At 47.1% G+C, this 13,100-nt stretch overlaps 1 protein-coding gene across 2 annotated transcripts; it reads left to right on the forward strand.

Annotated features, from left to right (window-relative positions):
• The first annotated feature begins 1,929 nt into the window (after positions 1-1,929).
• FUT7 (fucosyltransferase 7) lies at positions 1,930-5,498 on the forward strand. 2 transcript variants are annotated; one of them, XM_078149950.1, is made up of 3 exons: positions 1,930-2,026; positions 2,790-2,969; positions 3,665-5,498. In XM_078149950.1, exon 3 carries the CDS (start codon positions 3,721-3,723, stop codon positions 4,759-4,761), a length of 1,041 nt encoding a protein of 346 aa, XP_078006076.1. In that variant the 5' UTR covers positions 1,930-2,026; positions 2,790-2,969; positions 3,665-3,720; the 3' UTR covers positions 4,762-5,498. The 2 variants fall into 2 exon arrangements, with proteins under 2 accessions (XP_078006076.1, XP_020837475.1); XM_020981816.2 differs by lacking the exon at positions 1,930-2,026 and having other exon boundaries at positions 2,036-2,969.
• Positions 5,499-13,100: the final 7,602 nt, after the last annotated feature.

Here is a 13,100-nt window from a genome sequence, read left to right on the forward strand (position 1 = left end):
TCCTCATTTCTAAAATGAAGAGATTGTATTCAATGGTGTCTAATGTCCCTCCCAGCCATGAATCTTCCTATCATCCTGAACTTTCCAGATCTCCAATTCTGTGTATGTGACTCTGTGTGTGTGTGTGAGAGACTTTTCTTTTTGAAATAGGGACAGGGGAACACAGGCAAGAAGGGATAGTCCCCATCCCAGAAGCAAAAGAGAGGGTCAGTGATTACTAGGTATCTCTTACCATCTGCCTGGTGTAGGGCCAGGGAATCATCAGCTTTTCTGTTTCTTTCCCCCAGAGGAGGTTTTGGCAGGACAACTGGGCCCCTCACTGCGTCACAAGGACGGAATGGCTCCTTCCCCTTCCCCAGCTTGGAAAGCCCCTGAGCCTTGCGGCCCCCTGAAGAATAGCCAACATGCCTGAGTCATTACTACCACCTTCCTAGTCTGAACTTTTGCCAGCTCTTCTCTACCCCTCTAGGATCTGAGGTTTCCTATGCTGATAGTTACTGATGGTCCTATGTGACCCTAGGGTAAAGTGGGGTGGGAGAGAGAGCTAGACAGAGAAAGAAAGAGAGACAGAGACAGAGAGAAAGAAAGAGAGACAGAGACAGAGAGAAACGGAGACAGAGACAGAGGAGAGAGTGAGCACATTTTTATTAAAAGGGGAATGCATTTTGTACTAAATATTGCAGATGCAAATACAAGCAAACTAGACAATTCCTGCCCTCAAGAACCTTAGATACTAATGAGGGAAGGCCACACTTAAAGGAGAGCTAGAAAAGGGAGGAGGGAAGGTGACACCCAAGGCCATATGCTTTGTAGATGGCCAAGAAGCATCTTATGGGATCAGAGAATTGCAGATTCAGAGCTGAAAAGGCCCTTAGACATTTTGAGGAACTGGGTCAGCAATCATCTAGTCCCAGTCATTTTACAGATGAAGGAACCCAGACCCAGAAAAAGTAGTGACTTGTTCAAAGTCACATAGGTCATCTAAGAAAAGCCATGGTCCCTGACTGCAGATCTAATACTCACTTCTGGGACCTGTAAGGTTGGTGCCTTTTTCTCATCCTGCATTGGGCCCTCACATTCCAGGACCTCTCCACCATCATAGTATTCTAAACACCTTAATCAGGTTTACCCTATGGGGCATTACCCAGATGCTACCCTATCAGTCTCATGTGATACTTTTTGCTTTCCCTTGATTCTGGAGCATACTGGAGTCATTCAGGGATGGGAGGACTCCTCTAGAATTTGCATGGGCATGGCTTAGGTATGGTCATTTGCAGCTGGGTGTCTCTGTAGACACAGAGCTGGGAATCACAACTGAGGAGACAAGGGACAGTTCTTCCTCTTCCAGTTCGCTGATGCAGGGTGCTAGAGACCCTGCAGTTTGGCATTGGGTAGGCATTTGAGTCACATCTACCATGATGCACAGAGACATTGGATTCTGAGGACAAAGATAGCCATATCTTCTGCCTAATCCTTTGCTTAATATATGTACTGTAGAAGGGGGTGGGATAGGACTAGGAAACCCTTGCTCAGAAGGCATTGTGGTATAGAAGAAAGTGCACCTGGATTTGGAGTCAGAGGACCCGGGTTCAAATCCCACCTCGCATCAAAGTCACTTTGTGACCTTGGTTAAGCAAATGACAACCTCTCTGAGCTACAGTTCCCTCATCTGTAAAACGTGGGTGGTTGGACCAGATGACCTATGAGATCATTTTCAATTGTAAATCTATGATCTTGTGATCCCAAGGAAGGCAGGGTCGCCCTACTTGGCTCTTCTGTCCTCTGTGAGGCACTTTCTGGGCAGGAGGCAGGGCCAGGGCTAAGAGAGAGGAAAAAGGTTGCTGACCTCTTAATAGAATAGGGGAGGGTATGTCTCTGGGAACCCACAGATGGGGGAGGAGGGGGAAGTGGGTGATGAAAAGCAGAAGGAAGAAGTAAGCAGGGGCTGAGCTTAACGGTAGGCTCTGGTGGGGTGGAGGGATACAACCCTCCCCCTCCCTAAGTGAGGTCCCAGGGAGAGGGGAAGGTGAGTACCAGGAAATCTCTGGGTGCTCCCTTTTCTGATTAGTGTTCTCTACCCAGTCCTTGCCACCTTGTGACTGTTGCCCTAGCCCAGAGGGCAAACAGGGAGCTCTGGGGCCAAGCCTTTACAGACCAGCTTTTACAGAAGCTTTGACAAGCTGAGTCAGCAAGCTGTGCTCTCATTGAGACTTCCTTGTGTGGCTCCACTCGGGAGTTTGCCGTACTCCAGGACACAGTCCCAAGTCCCCAAGTCGGCAGGGGCAGGTTGGGAGGGATGGAGGTGGTAGGAGGATCATTCTCAATTGGGCTGGCTGGAAGAGGGATGGCAGGAAGGTGGGGAGGCAATACCTCATTCCTTCTGCCCCCTCGTGCCCTAACTGCCCCTTCCCCAAAGTCTACACTCTGTAAGACCAGCTGGAGACTCTCCCCTGCCTACCCTGGCCTGGTTTGACTCCTGGGAAAGGAGGGTGAGAGATGAGGATGAGGTCAGGAAGGGAGGGATCCCAGGTGGGAAAAGCCAGAATCTCTTCAGGCAAAGGCCCCAGGTCTTCCTGGAGGAGAGACTAGGGGCTAGAGTCCAGGGGAAGGAGTTCAAAGTTCCTCATGGGGCCATCCTGCTCTCAGGAGGCACCTCCCCACCTCCTCTTCATTCCAAGTAACAGCCATGCAGGGTCCTGGGTAGAGCTGAGGCGTGGCTGGGGGGGAGTGTGTGGGTGTGGCCAGCAGGCAGATGGAAGTGACAGCCGTTAAAGGTGACTCTATTCTAGAATCTGGCAGGAAGGTGACCTCCACTCCACCACCAAGGACCAGGAGTGATAGACAGCAGGCACATCTTAGGCAGCAACGATTTGGTAGGGCTGTGATTCGAGACCACAGCGATTCTGGGACGGCTGTGATTGATTTCAGGATGGCTGTGATTTCAGGACGACTGTGAATGCACAATGAAAGTGAGTCTACTGGTCCATTCTGTTGGGCAAAGACCAGCTCAGTCAGATCCCAGATAGGGTTCTGGATCTGAGTAGTGATTGTGGGAGGGTGATGGGAAAGGGGAGACAAGAGACATAACTGGGATGTGGAAAGTAAATCGGAGATTTGGCTAGGTGTTAGAGCTGCCTATGAAAGGATGGTAGAGAAGAATTAGTGGGGGGTGGGGCCCGGTGTTGAGGTGGGGCAGATATCCATGGGAGAGGCTCCTGGGGTTAGGGAAGGTCATTGTCTCATCTTCTCCTGCTCCTATTCTGTCTTAATGTCTGTAACCAGAGTCCAGGTATCCTTTCCCCTTCTGGACCCAGGTGGGGGGACACTCATAGAGCTTCTCACCTTCCTTTCCTACCCCTAGTTTCTGGGAGCCTAAGCACAAAGACCAGAGTAACAACAACAATAATAACTCATATTTATATACAGCTTTATGTTTTCCAAAATACTATTCTCACAGTATCCCTGTGAAACTAGTAATATGAATATTATTCCCATTTTACAGATGAGGAGACTGAGACCATAGACTAGGACCCTGGTATTCTGATTCGGTCACATGCATTTTCTACTATCCTTCTGTCGCTTTAGCCCTAAAGTTCCCTATCCCTCCCTGACCCCCAGAATAACTTCCATGGGCCCACATAAGTTATGTGACCTTCTATTCTAGAGACAACAAGGAGTCAGATGGGTCCAAGACACTGCCCAGACTCGATGCCCTAGACAATGCCCACCTACAGACTGTTCTCCCATCAAGCCATGGCTGTGATGGCGCTGCTCATAGCTCTCTGGCTCCTGATATCTCATCTCCTGCCCTCGAGCAGGGTATGGGGCACTGGGACGTGGTCTCTGAGTGGGGCCTTCCAGCCAAGCTCTAAGCTCACGGTCCTCATCTGGCACTGGCCCTTTAACAAGTCTTTACCATTAGATGGCGATGTCTGTGCTCACTATGGTGTGGTCAACTGCTGGCTCAGCACCAACCATAGCCTCCTGAGCCAGGCTGACATCGTTGTCTTCCACCACCATGAACTCCAGAATGGGGCTGTCCGGCTGCCTTTGGCTCACAGGCCCCTCAGGCAGCCTTGGGTGTGGACTAACCTGGAGTCTCCAAGCAATACTCATGGGCTTTCCCGTTACCATAACATTTTCAATTGGGTCATGACCTACCGGAGGGACTCTGACATCTTTGTGCCTTATGGAGAGCTGGTGCCCCGGCATGGGCCTGCTCCCCCTGTGCCAACTAAGAACCGGATGGCTGCCTGGGTCATCAGTAACTACCAGCGGACCCAGAAGCGAGTGGTACTATACAACCAATTATCTAAACATCTTCAGGTGGATGTATTTGGCCGTGCCAACAAGAAACCACTCTGCCCAGACTGCCTCTTGCCCACTCTTGCCCCCTACCGATTCTACCTGGCATTTGAGAACTCTCAGCACCGGGACTACATCACTGAGAAGTTATGGAGAAATGCCCTGGGTGCAGGGGTCGTGCCTGTGGTACTAGGTCCTCCTCGGTCTACCTATGAGGCCTTTTTGCCAGCTGATTCCTTTGTCCATGTGGATGACTTCAGCTCAGCCCAGGAACTGGCCACCTTCTTGAAGAGCATGAATGCCAGTCGTTACCAACGCTTCTTTGTATGGCGTGAAAGGTTAGCTGTGAGGCTCTACAGTGACTGGAGGGAGCGGTTCTGTGGCATTTGTGTCCGCTACCCCCATCTGTCCCAGGACCAGATCTATAGAGACTTAGAGGCCTGGTTTAAATCATGATGACCAGAGCTGACCTGGCTAGCTGCTAAATTCTTCCCCAACCATAAAGGTTATGGTGAAATGTAGGGCTGCCATTTGGGACTAGAAGTCTGCCCCCAGAGACTTTCCCTGGATGGACCCTGGATCCCTGGGGTACCTCCTTGTGACACCATGAGGAGAGACAGGGCCTAATGTTTGGCCTCTTCCTCTTCTCTTCACCCTTTTTACTCCTATTCCTCTTCCCTCTGTTACTAAACCAGACTCCTGAAAAATAACACTAAACTTGGGAGTCAGAAAACTTGAATTTAAGTCCAGGCTGGACCACTGACTGGATATATGACCTTGGACAAGTCACTCCTGTCTGGGGCTCAATTTCCCATTCATGCAATGGAAAAGTTGAGATGATAATATCTCTCACAGCTCTAATATTGTAACATTGAGTCCTCCTGCACACACACACACACACACACACACACACACACACACACACACGCACAGGTGTATATGTGTGTGTGTGTGTGTGTGTGTATGTGTGTGGTGATGGGGCACTCTGTGGTGATTTTTATCAGCATTTCTGTAACTGAGTGGCATTGCTATAAAATGAGAACTTGAATCCTATGTGTTATGTTGTGCAAGGGGCTTTTAAGAGAAGATGGATTCTCAGTATGAGTGAAAACTAATTCATTGATGTCATACTCATACCTGCCATATAGTGGTAAAGGAAACACAATACACAAATAAAAACCTCAGAGCTTGAACTGAAGAAGCCTCAGAGATTTTTGTCTGCGAGTGCTTAGTCAACAGGGAGGGGAGGGCACGTGGAGGAAGAGGGTAAGGTGGAGGAGGGAGGGGGGTGAGGGGGTATGTGTGGCAAGCCGTGATTCTTGCCCTCAGGAAGAATGCCCTCTACTGAAAAACAGAACAGACCTATTGGGAAATTAGTAACCTAGAGTAAGAGCCTTTCATGTCTCCAAACCTCACTTTCACTGTCTGTAAAATTAAGGCTTAGAATAGATGGTCCCCAAGACTACCTGGTATGGGTAGATGACAGTCTAAAATCTTCTGAAGGTGTCAAAGGGGTTTGAAGCTGGGAAATGGGACCTTGTAGAAGTGTGTTGGTGGGGAGAGGGGGAGAGGGCAGTGCAGCTGTGAGGGTGGGGTGGCACAGTTGGGTAGAGCACAAGGCCTGGAGTCAGAAGTCCTGAGTTCAAATGTAACTTCAAATACTTCCTAGCTGTGTGACCCTGGGCAAGTCCCTTACCCTCTGTTTGCCTCAGTTTCCTCATCTGCAAAATGGGGATAATTTATAGCACCTACCTCCCCAGGCTTATTGTGAGGATCAAATGTGATAATTGTAATGCTTAACCACCTGGCACATAGTGTTGACTATACATAATAACTAATATAATTAATAGCTATATAATAATAATAATAATAATAATGATGATGATGATGATGGTAATCACTGGGCTTAAAACCAGAAGACCTAGATGGGAATCCAAGCTCGACTAGCTGTGTGACTTGGGGCAAGTCCCTCACCCTCTTTGGGCCTCAGTTTCTTCATGTTTAAAACAAATAGACAATTTCTAGGGTCCTTTCCAGCACTAATATTTTGTGATTCTATGAGAGTTCACAGGGAAGTGGGCAGATTGAGTTATGTTATGTGACTGGAATAGATTGGAGGGTGTGTGAGAGAGGGTTGGTTGAAGAGAATGGAGAGGGGGAAAGGGGATTGATGGGCTGCTGGGCCTTCCACTACTGCCTGCCCCCCTTCCCACCACCAGCCCCCTTTCCTGGGTAGTAATTATAATAGGAACCAAGAAGAGGAACTGGGTCTGAAAACCAGCCCTGGCCACCGAGAAATAGTACTAGGCAGAATCGGTAGGTGTGGAGTTAAAGCAGAGGGCCCAGACACTGGCATGATTACAAAATCTCTCTGGATGGTATGGGTCACCAGGTCCCTGAGGGGGTACTTGAACGCTCTGGGAGATCTCTAGTGGTTGGGTAGGGAGGGAAAGGAGCCAAATGGAGATCCTACAAGGTTTTCCTCAACAGCCTGAAAACATTCTGAGGCTTCTTTGACCAATGCCCAGCTTCCCCTCCTGAACCAGCTCAATGGACCTAGAAGTCTGAGGGATGGAACCATAGCTATACTGGGAGTGTAGAGATGGTGGTGGGAGCAGTAGAAACCACTCAAGTGGGCTGGCCATGGCCCTTGGGGGTGGCCATAGGGACAACGGATTGAAGTGAGGACAAAATGTATGTCTGGCATTTGGTATGGCAGGCATGATAGCCATCCTGTCTGTGCCTTCCCCTGAAATGAAAAATGGAGGCTCAAGTCTACCCCATCCGGTAAAGGGCATGGATAGGCAGAGGCCACAGCAGGAAGTGGAAAACAACTGTGGCGGGGCCCCTCACCCCAAGAGGGGCAGTGTGGTTCTTTGCACCTGTCATGGGGCAGGAGGCAGACTATTAATTTCTGCACATAGAAACATATATGCGGACACACACACACACACACACACACACACACACACACACTAGCAGGTTTCTTAGAAGTCTGTCTTGGGAGTGGAGTGGAGTGTGGAGGTCTCTACTTTGTGCATGTACCCAGGTCCCTCTACTTCATGACAGAGAAAAGGGTGGCTTAGGAAAGACTGATGCTAAGGCCTGGACCCTGCGGAAGCAGGAAGGGATTCTGTTTGTTTGAGGATGGCAACAGCTGATTCTTTTTACCCTCTCCCCCCTCTCCAGGAAGATGCCTCTGCTGAAATGACACTCATGGCCCTAGGAGCTCCTTGTTGCCCTCAAGGTGACAGATGGGGAAACTAAAGCTAGAGAATCTTGGGGACATGGGCATATCTAGGCTGGGGTCCAATGAATAGTAGGAAGAAATCTGCAGACTTGAAGGAATGGAGCCTTTTGGGAAGGCAAAGCAGGGCCTCCTAGACTCCTAAGAAGGAGGCTGCCTCGAAAGAGATCCTACTCTCTCAGACAGCACCGGATCATACCGAAGTCCCACAGAATGGAGTCAAATGAGACTGAACCCAGGGTACCGGAGACAACCCAGGAAGTGTGCTTCTTTGCCCTTACCTCTTAACATCTTGCCTTGTGCTCAGCTTCAGGTTAGCTCTAGAGTGAGCTGGCCCTGCACTCTGGTGGCTAGCATGGGAATTACCCAAAGTTTTAATACAGCCTCCACCTTTTCCCGTCCTCACCCTGGGGCCATCCTTGGCCCCCCAGACTTGGTTCCAGAGTTTGGTATGTACCTGCTGGCAGGGGTGGGGTGGAGCTGGGGGTGGGGGGAAAGGCCCTGAAGAAGATAGGATGGACAGGAACCTGCCATCCTTCATCCTTCCACCTAGAACTCTAGGAAGCCTGCTTTTTTCTTTGGGTACCAGGAGTTACCAAGAACGGAGAAGGAAAAGAATATTGTCTCCTCTCCTCATTTTGGGTTGCCCCAAACAATCCAGCCTTTCCTGGAAGTATGGGGGAACATGGGGGAGAATCTGTTCCCCACTTTTTGCTGTGGTGTTATCAGCTGGCTTGGGGGGTGAGGAATGATGGGGAGAGGACAAGGTTCCTGGCAGAGGGAGTCCCAAAGGGTAGCAGTAGGGTACCCAATCCCAAACGTTATAACCACTTCCCTCCCCCCCCCAAGATAGCAGATAGAGCACTGGACCTGGAGTCAGAAAGGCCTGAGTTCAAATGCCACCTCTTTTCCTTTCCCCTCCCTCCTTACATATAAGACTGCAAACTCTACCCCAGAATGCAGGAATTCAGGTAACTAAATCCCACCCTCAGTGGGATGGGGTTGGGGAGGAAGGATTGCAATCATCGAGCTACTAGTGGAGTGTGAGTGGAGCAGAGTCCTTGTAGAAGTACCTCTGTGTTGTGGCAGATGCCTAATGTGCACACTTCTGTTCATGCCTGGGACGGAGCTCATGGACGAGATCAATCATCATAGTTACAAAGGGGAGATGTCAATCTAGCCCTGTAGACAAAGAAGGGGCATTTCCTGGGTGATTTTAGCTTTGGATATTGTTCTCATAAGTAACCCCCAAATTCTAGAGTTTGAAGTTATATAGAGAGAAAGGGAGGAACTAAGTAATCTGTCTCTTGAAGAAGATGATGGCCCATGTCTGTGTCCCCTCCCCCCCCACCTCCCCAGATAAAGGAGATGTAAGGGACTAAAGCCAGAACACAAAGAAGTGGTAGAACTGTACTCATTCCCTGCTGCTATTATTATAAATCATCCAGACAGTGCCAGGCTGATGGGAAAGGTATTGCCTATCCAAAAGCCCTTAAGTGATTTTGCCTTCCAGGAGAAGTTTAAATCCCAGGATGGCACTATGACTCTAAGAGGAAAAGGGAAGGATCCTGTGGGATAGCTAGGGGCTCATTAGAATTTCAGGATGTTATCTCATCACAGTACTAATTCAGTTCCCTCAAGAAAAGAGAGTCTAAATCACAGAGTGGCACTGTGTTGGACTCTAGGATTCTAATGAAAAAGTGGGACCCATCAGAGAACTGTGTTCTACTGTGTGTGTGTGTGTGTGTGTGTGTGTGTGTGTGTGTGTGTGTGTGTGTGTGTGTGTGTTTTGAAGTGGATGGAGTGATGGGCCTGGAGACCCAAGTTCTAATTCAACCTCAGACACTTACTAGCTATGTGAACGTGGGTAAGTCATTTAACCTCTGTTTGCCTCCGTTTCCTCAACTCTAAAATGGAGATAATAGCAGTACCTAACTCCCTGAGGATTAAGTGCTTAACACAGACGCTGGAGCATAGCAGGTACTTAATAAATGTTTGTTTCTTTTCCCCCTATCTGTACTTGATATGCATTTATTATCTTAAGTAAGGGAGTGGTTACACTTTCTGGGTTATTGTTGTTTGTCCTTCCTTTTTATTTTCTAAGAGGACCATTGACATGATGAGGCAGAGTCTCATGAAGTTGTCAACCTCATTCTCTCTTCCTGAGTCATTGAAGTCCAGTGGCAAGATGTCTGGAAGACCTGTGATGGCCCAGGATGGAGTGACCGACCTTGGTGTCTGATGTCTGACCAATCTCTAAGCACTCCACAATGCCTGCTTCAGCTGCCTTTGTGGCCCTTGGAACAAATTATTCTCATCTACCCATTCCACTGGGGGATATCTTCACACGCTTGGGGTAGACACCCCCTTAACTCCTCAATGGGTTTGTGGTATATCGGTTATCCTCAACTTGGTTTAACCTGTCTGATGAGACAGAGGGTTTACTAAGGTGTGGCCACTGCACATGCTACAGCTTCTTGGAGTCACAGGTGAGAGCTGAGTGCCAAGTAGACACCAAGGGTCGATGAGCAGCCCTGAGAAGGGCTCTGCAGACCCTCACACCAGAGGTGCTACTCCTCCATGAAAATCCACACACCTTTTCTAGGTAACACATTGGTGGAAGCCTAAAAACAGCTTATGTGGGAGCTATATTTAGAGATTTCCCCAGAGTAAATTCTGCGGGGAAGCAATGAGCCAAAAGAGATATTGATCTTTTAGGGCTCCCCTTAAGATCTAACCTGATCTATATGAGTGCACAGCTTAGGGGGTCCAGGGCCATAGATCTATCTCCAGGTCCTTCTTCCTTTTGCTTTCTATGGAATTGATAATACATAATAATAGTTGACATTTATATAAATGTTTAAGATTTCCCTTTTCAAAGATGTGTATAAATTTGACATCATTAATAAATCCAAACATTTCAATGAGCCTAGTGTTCTAGAATATCAAATATTTTAAAAAAGAGTATTGAATATGAAAACATTAACTTGTCACATACTTTTAAAATAAGTGTATATTCAATTTAAGTCACATCACTGTGCTATGTATTGAGGATACAAAGAAAGGCAAAAGATAGTCTCTGTTCTCAAGGATCCCACAATCTAATGGAGGAGATAACATAAACAACTATTTACAAACAAGATATATACAGGATAAGTTGGAGATAATCAATTGGGGGAAAGCACTGGCATTAATGAGGATTGGGAAAGGATGTAGAAGGTGGGATTTTAGCTGAGCTTTGAAAATACCCCGGGAAATGGAGGAGATAGAGAGGAAGAGGGAAAGAATTCCAGACAAAAACAGCCCAAAGTAGTAACAAAATTGGCCGGTTCATGACCCCTTCTGAACTTTTTGTTTTCTCCTGTGTATTTTAAACAATGTTTTATTGCTATCTTTTCCATCTCTATCACGGTCCTACTACCTCCTTCCCCCCGTTCCCCTTTCTTTGTGGTAGGTAAGTGTAATCAAGTTAGGTTTAAGATTTTTCAAAGCACTTTTATGTAATCTTGTGAGAAGAAACACTGTAAGGTAGTTACTATATGTAGCTACAGATAAGGAAACTGAGTCTTAGGAGTTAAATGACTTGACACCAAACTAGAAAGTATCAGAATAGATTTCAAACTCAGGTCTTCCAGATTCCAGATCTAATATGATATCCATTAAAGAAGTCTGCCTCTGCCCTCTCCAAGTGGAGGGAGGGGACAGGAATGAGGAGAGGAGAGACTAGGTCAGAGAAAGCTTCAAATCTCAAAGAGCTTCCTGCTGTGACCCTGGGGCCCAGACAGGCAAACAAGTGCCCTTCCTGTGTCTAGGCCCCAGGAGTCCTGCTATTCATCTCAGCCCAGACATGGCAGACCTGAGCTCTATCAGTCAACTACTAGAAGTAAGGGGAGGCATGCTGGAACCAGGGCAGCAGGGATTTGGGGAGGATGCCTTTGGAAGCAAACTTGGGGAGAAATTAGGAAAGCAAGGTCAGAAGGCTTAGAATGGGCCTTTAGGTTTTGTGGATTCTATTACCATTTGAGGAATTGTGAGAATGGGTCATTGGGTAAGTGCTACCCCGCCCCACTCATAAACACAACCCACCCCAGAAAACACTGCCCTCTAGTGACAGATTTTTCTTAGACCTTAAGCTGGGAGGAAGTTTGCGTGGGAGTCCAGAGACCCTGAGAGGCTTTACTGAAGGTCCACAGCAAGAGTTATGCCAGGAATATGTCTGGAAGTCCTAAGATTCTTCAACTGAGCTGTCTAAGAGACCCTATCAACTCTGGTTGAGGATTTAACTCCTTTTAAAGAACTCTGAACAAGAAAGAATGATTTTTTAAAAATTGTGGTTAATTTACAAAGAAGGCAGAGCATTTTCTTTCTACATACGAATAGATCTGGTCTTTTTCTGCAAAAGCAAATTTGTTGCCTTCTTCCCACTTCTTCATTCTCCCTCTCCCTCTGCTGACCTTTTCTCAAACTACTTTGCAGCCAGACTTGACCGTGACCAGCTGGAAACATGGCAATTCCCAGCCTAGAGTACTGATTCAAGATGGCAGCCTTCCAATTCTTACTGAGATTTTCCTTTCCATTTCACGTGAGGGAAAACTGAGGCTGGGACAGGCTAAACCTCACAACCATCCAATGGATCTTTTCTGTGGTCCACTATAGCACTGCTAAAGAGAAGAGGAAAGCTTTGGGGACTTGGTCCCAGAAGTCTTACCCTTACCAGGGGTGGGAAACCTGCTGCCTTGAGGCCACAAGTGGCCTTCTAGGTCCTTGGGTGTGGCCTTTTGACTGAACAGAACAAATCCTTTTATTAAGGTGATTTGTTTGGTGAAGTTTGGATTCAATCAAAGGGCTGGACTCCCAGGGGTGGGGAACCCGCCACACATAGCCTTCTAGGTCCTTTGATTGAATCCAAACTTCACAGAACAAATGCTTTTATTAAGATATTATCATATCTCTGCTGAGTGAAATGAGCAGAACCAGAGGAACATTGTACACAGTAACAGCCACATTGTGTCATGACTGACTTTGATAGACTCAGCTCTTCTCAGCAATGCAAGGATCTAAGACAACTCCAAAAGACTGATGATGGAAAATGCTATCCACATCCAGAAAAAGAACCATGGAGTCTGAATGCAGATAGCAGCTTACTATTTGCTCTCCTTTTCTTTTGTTGTTTTGTTTTATTTCTTTTTTCTCGGAGTCCCTCCCATTAGTTCTAATTCTTCTATACATCATGACTAATGTGAAAATATGCTTAAAATGAATGTATAAGTAAAGCCTACATCAGATTACATGCTATCTTGGGGAGGGGGGAGGAGAGGGAGGAGGAGAAAATTTTAAACTTATAGAAATGAATGTTGAAAACTAAAAATAAATTACTTAAAATTAAAAAAAAAACAAAAAAGATATTATCATATCTCTTATAGTGATCTGTGATCAGAGATCTTTGATGTTACTATTGTAATTGTTTTGGGGCACCACAAAACCTGCCCGTATAAGATGGCAAACCTGATTGATAAATTTTATGTGTATTCTGACTGCTCCACTGACC

This window comes from Phascolarctos cinereus, unplaced genomic scaffold, assembly GCF_003287225.1.
Source record: "Phascolarctos cinereus isolate Bilbo 61053 unplaced genomic scaffold, phaCin_HiC Scaffold_2;HRSCAF=192, whole genome shotgun sequence".
NCBI lineage: Eukaryota > Metazoa > Chordata > Mammalia > Diprotodontia > Phascolarctidae > Phascolarctos > Phascolarctos cinereus.

Coding starts and splice junctions, on each gene's coding strand:
- FUT7 (XM_078149950.1), top strand. CDS start 3,721: ATGCCCACCTACAGACTGTTCTCCCATCAAGCCATGGCTGTGATGGCG.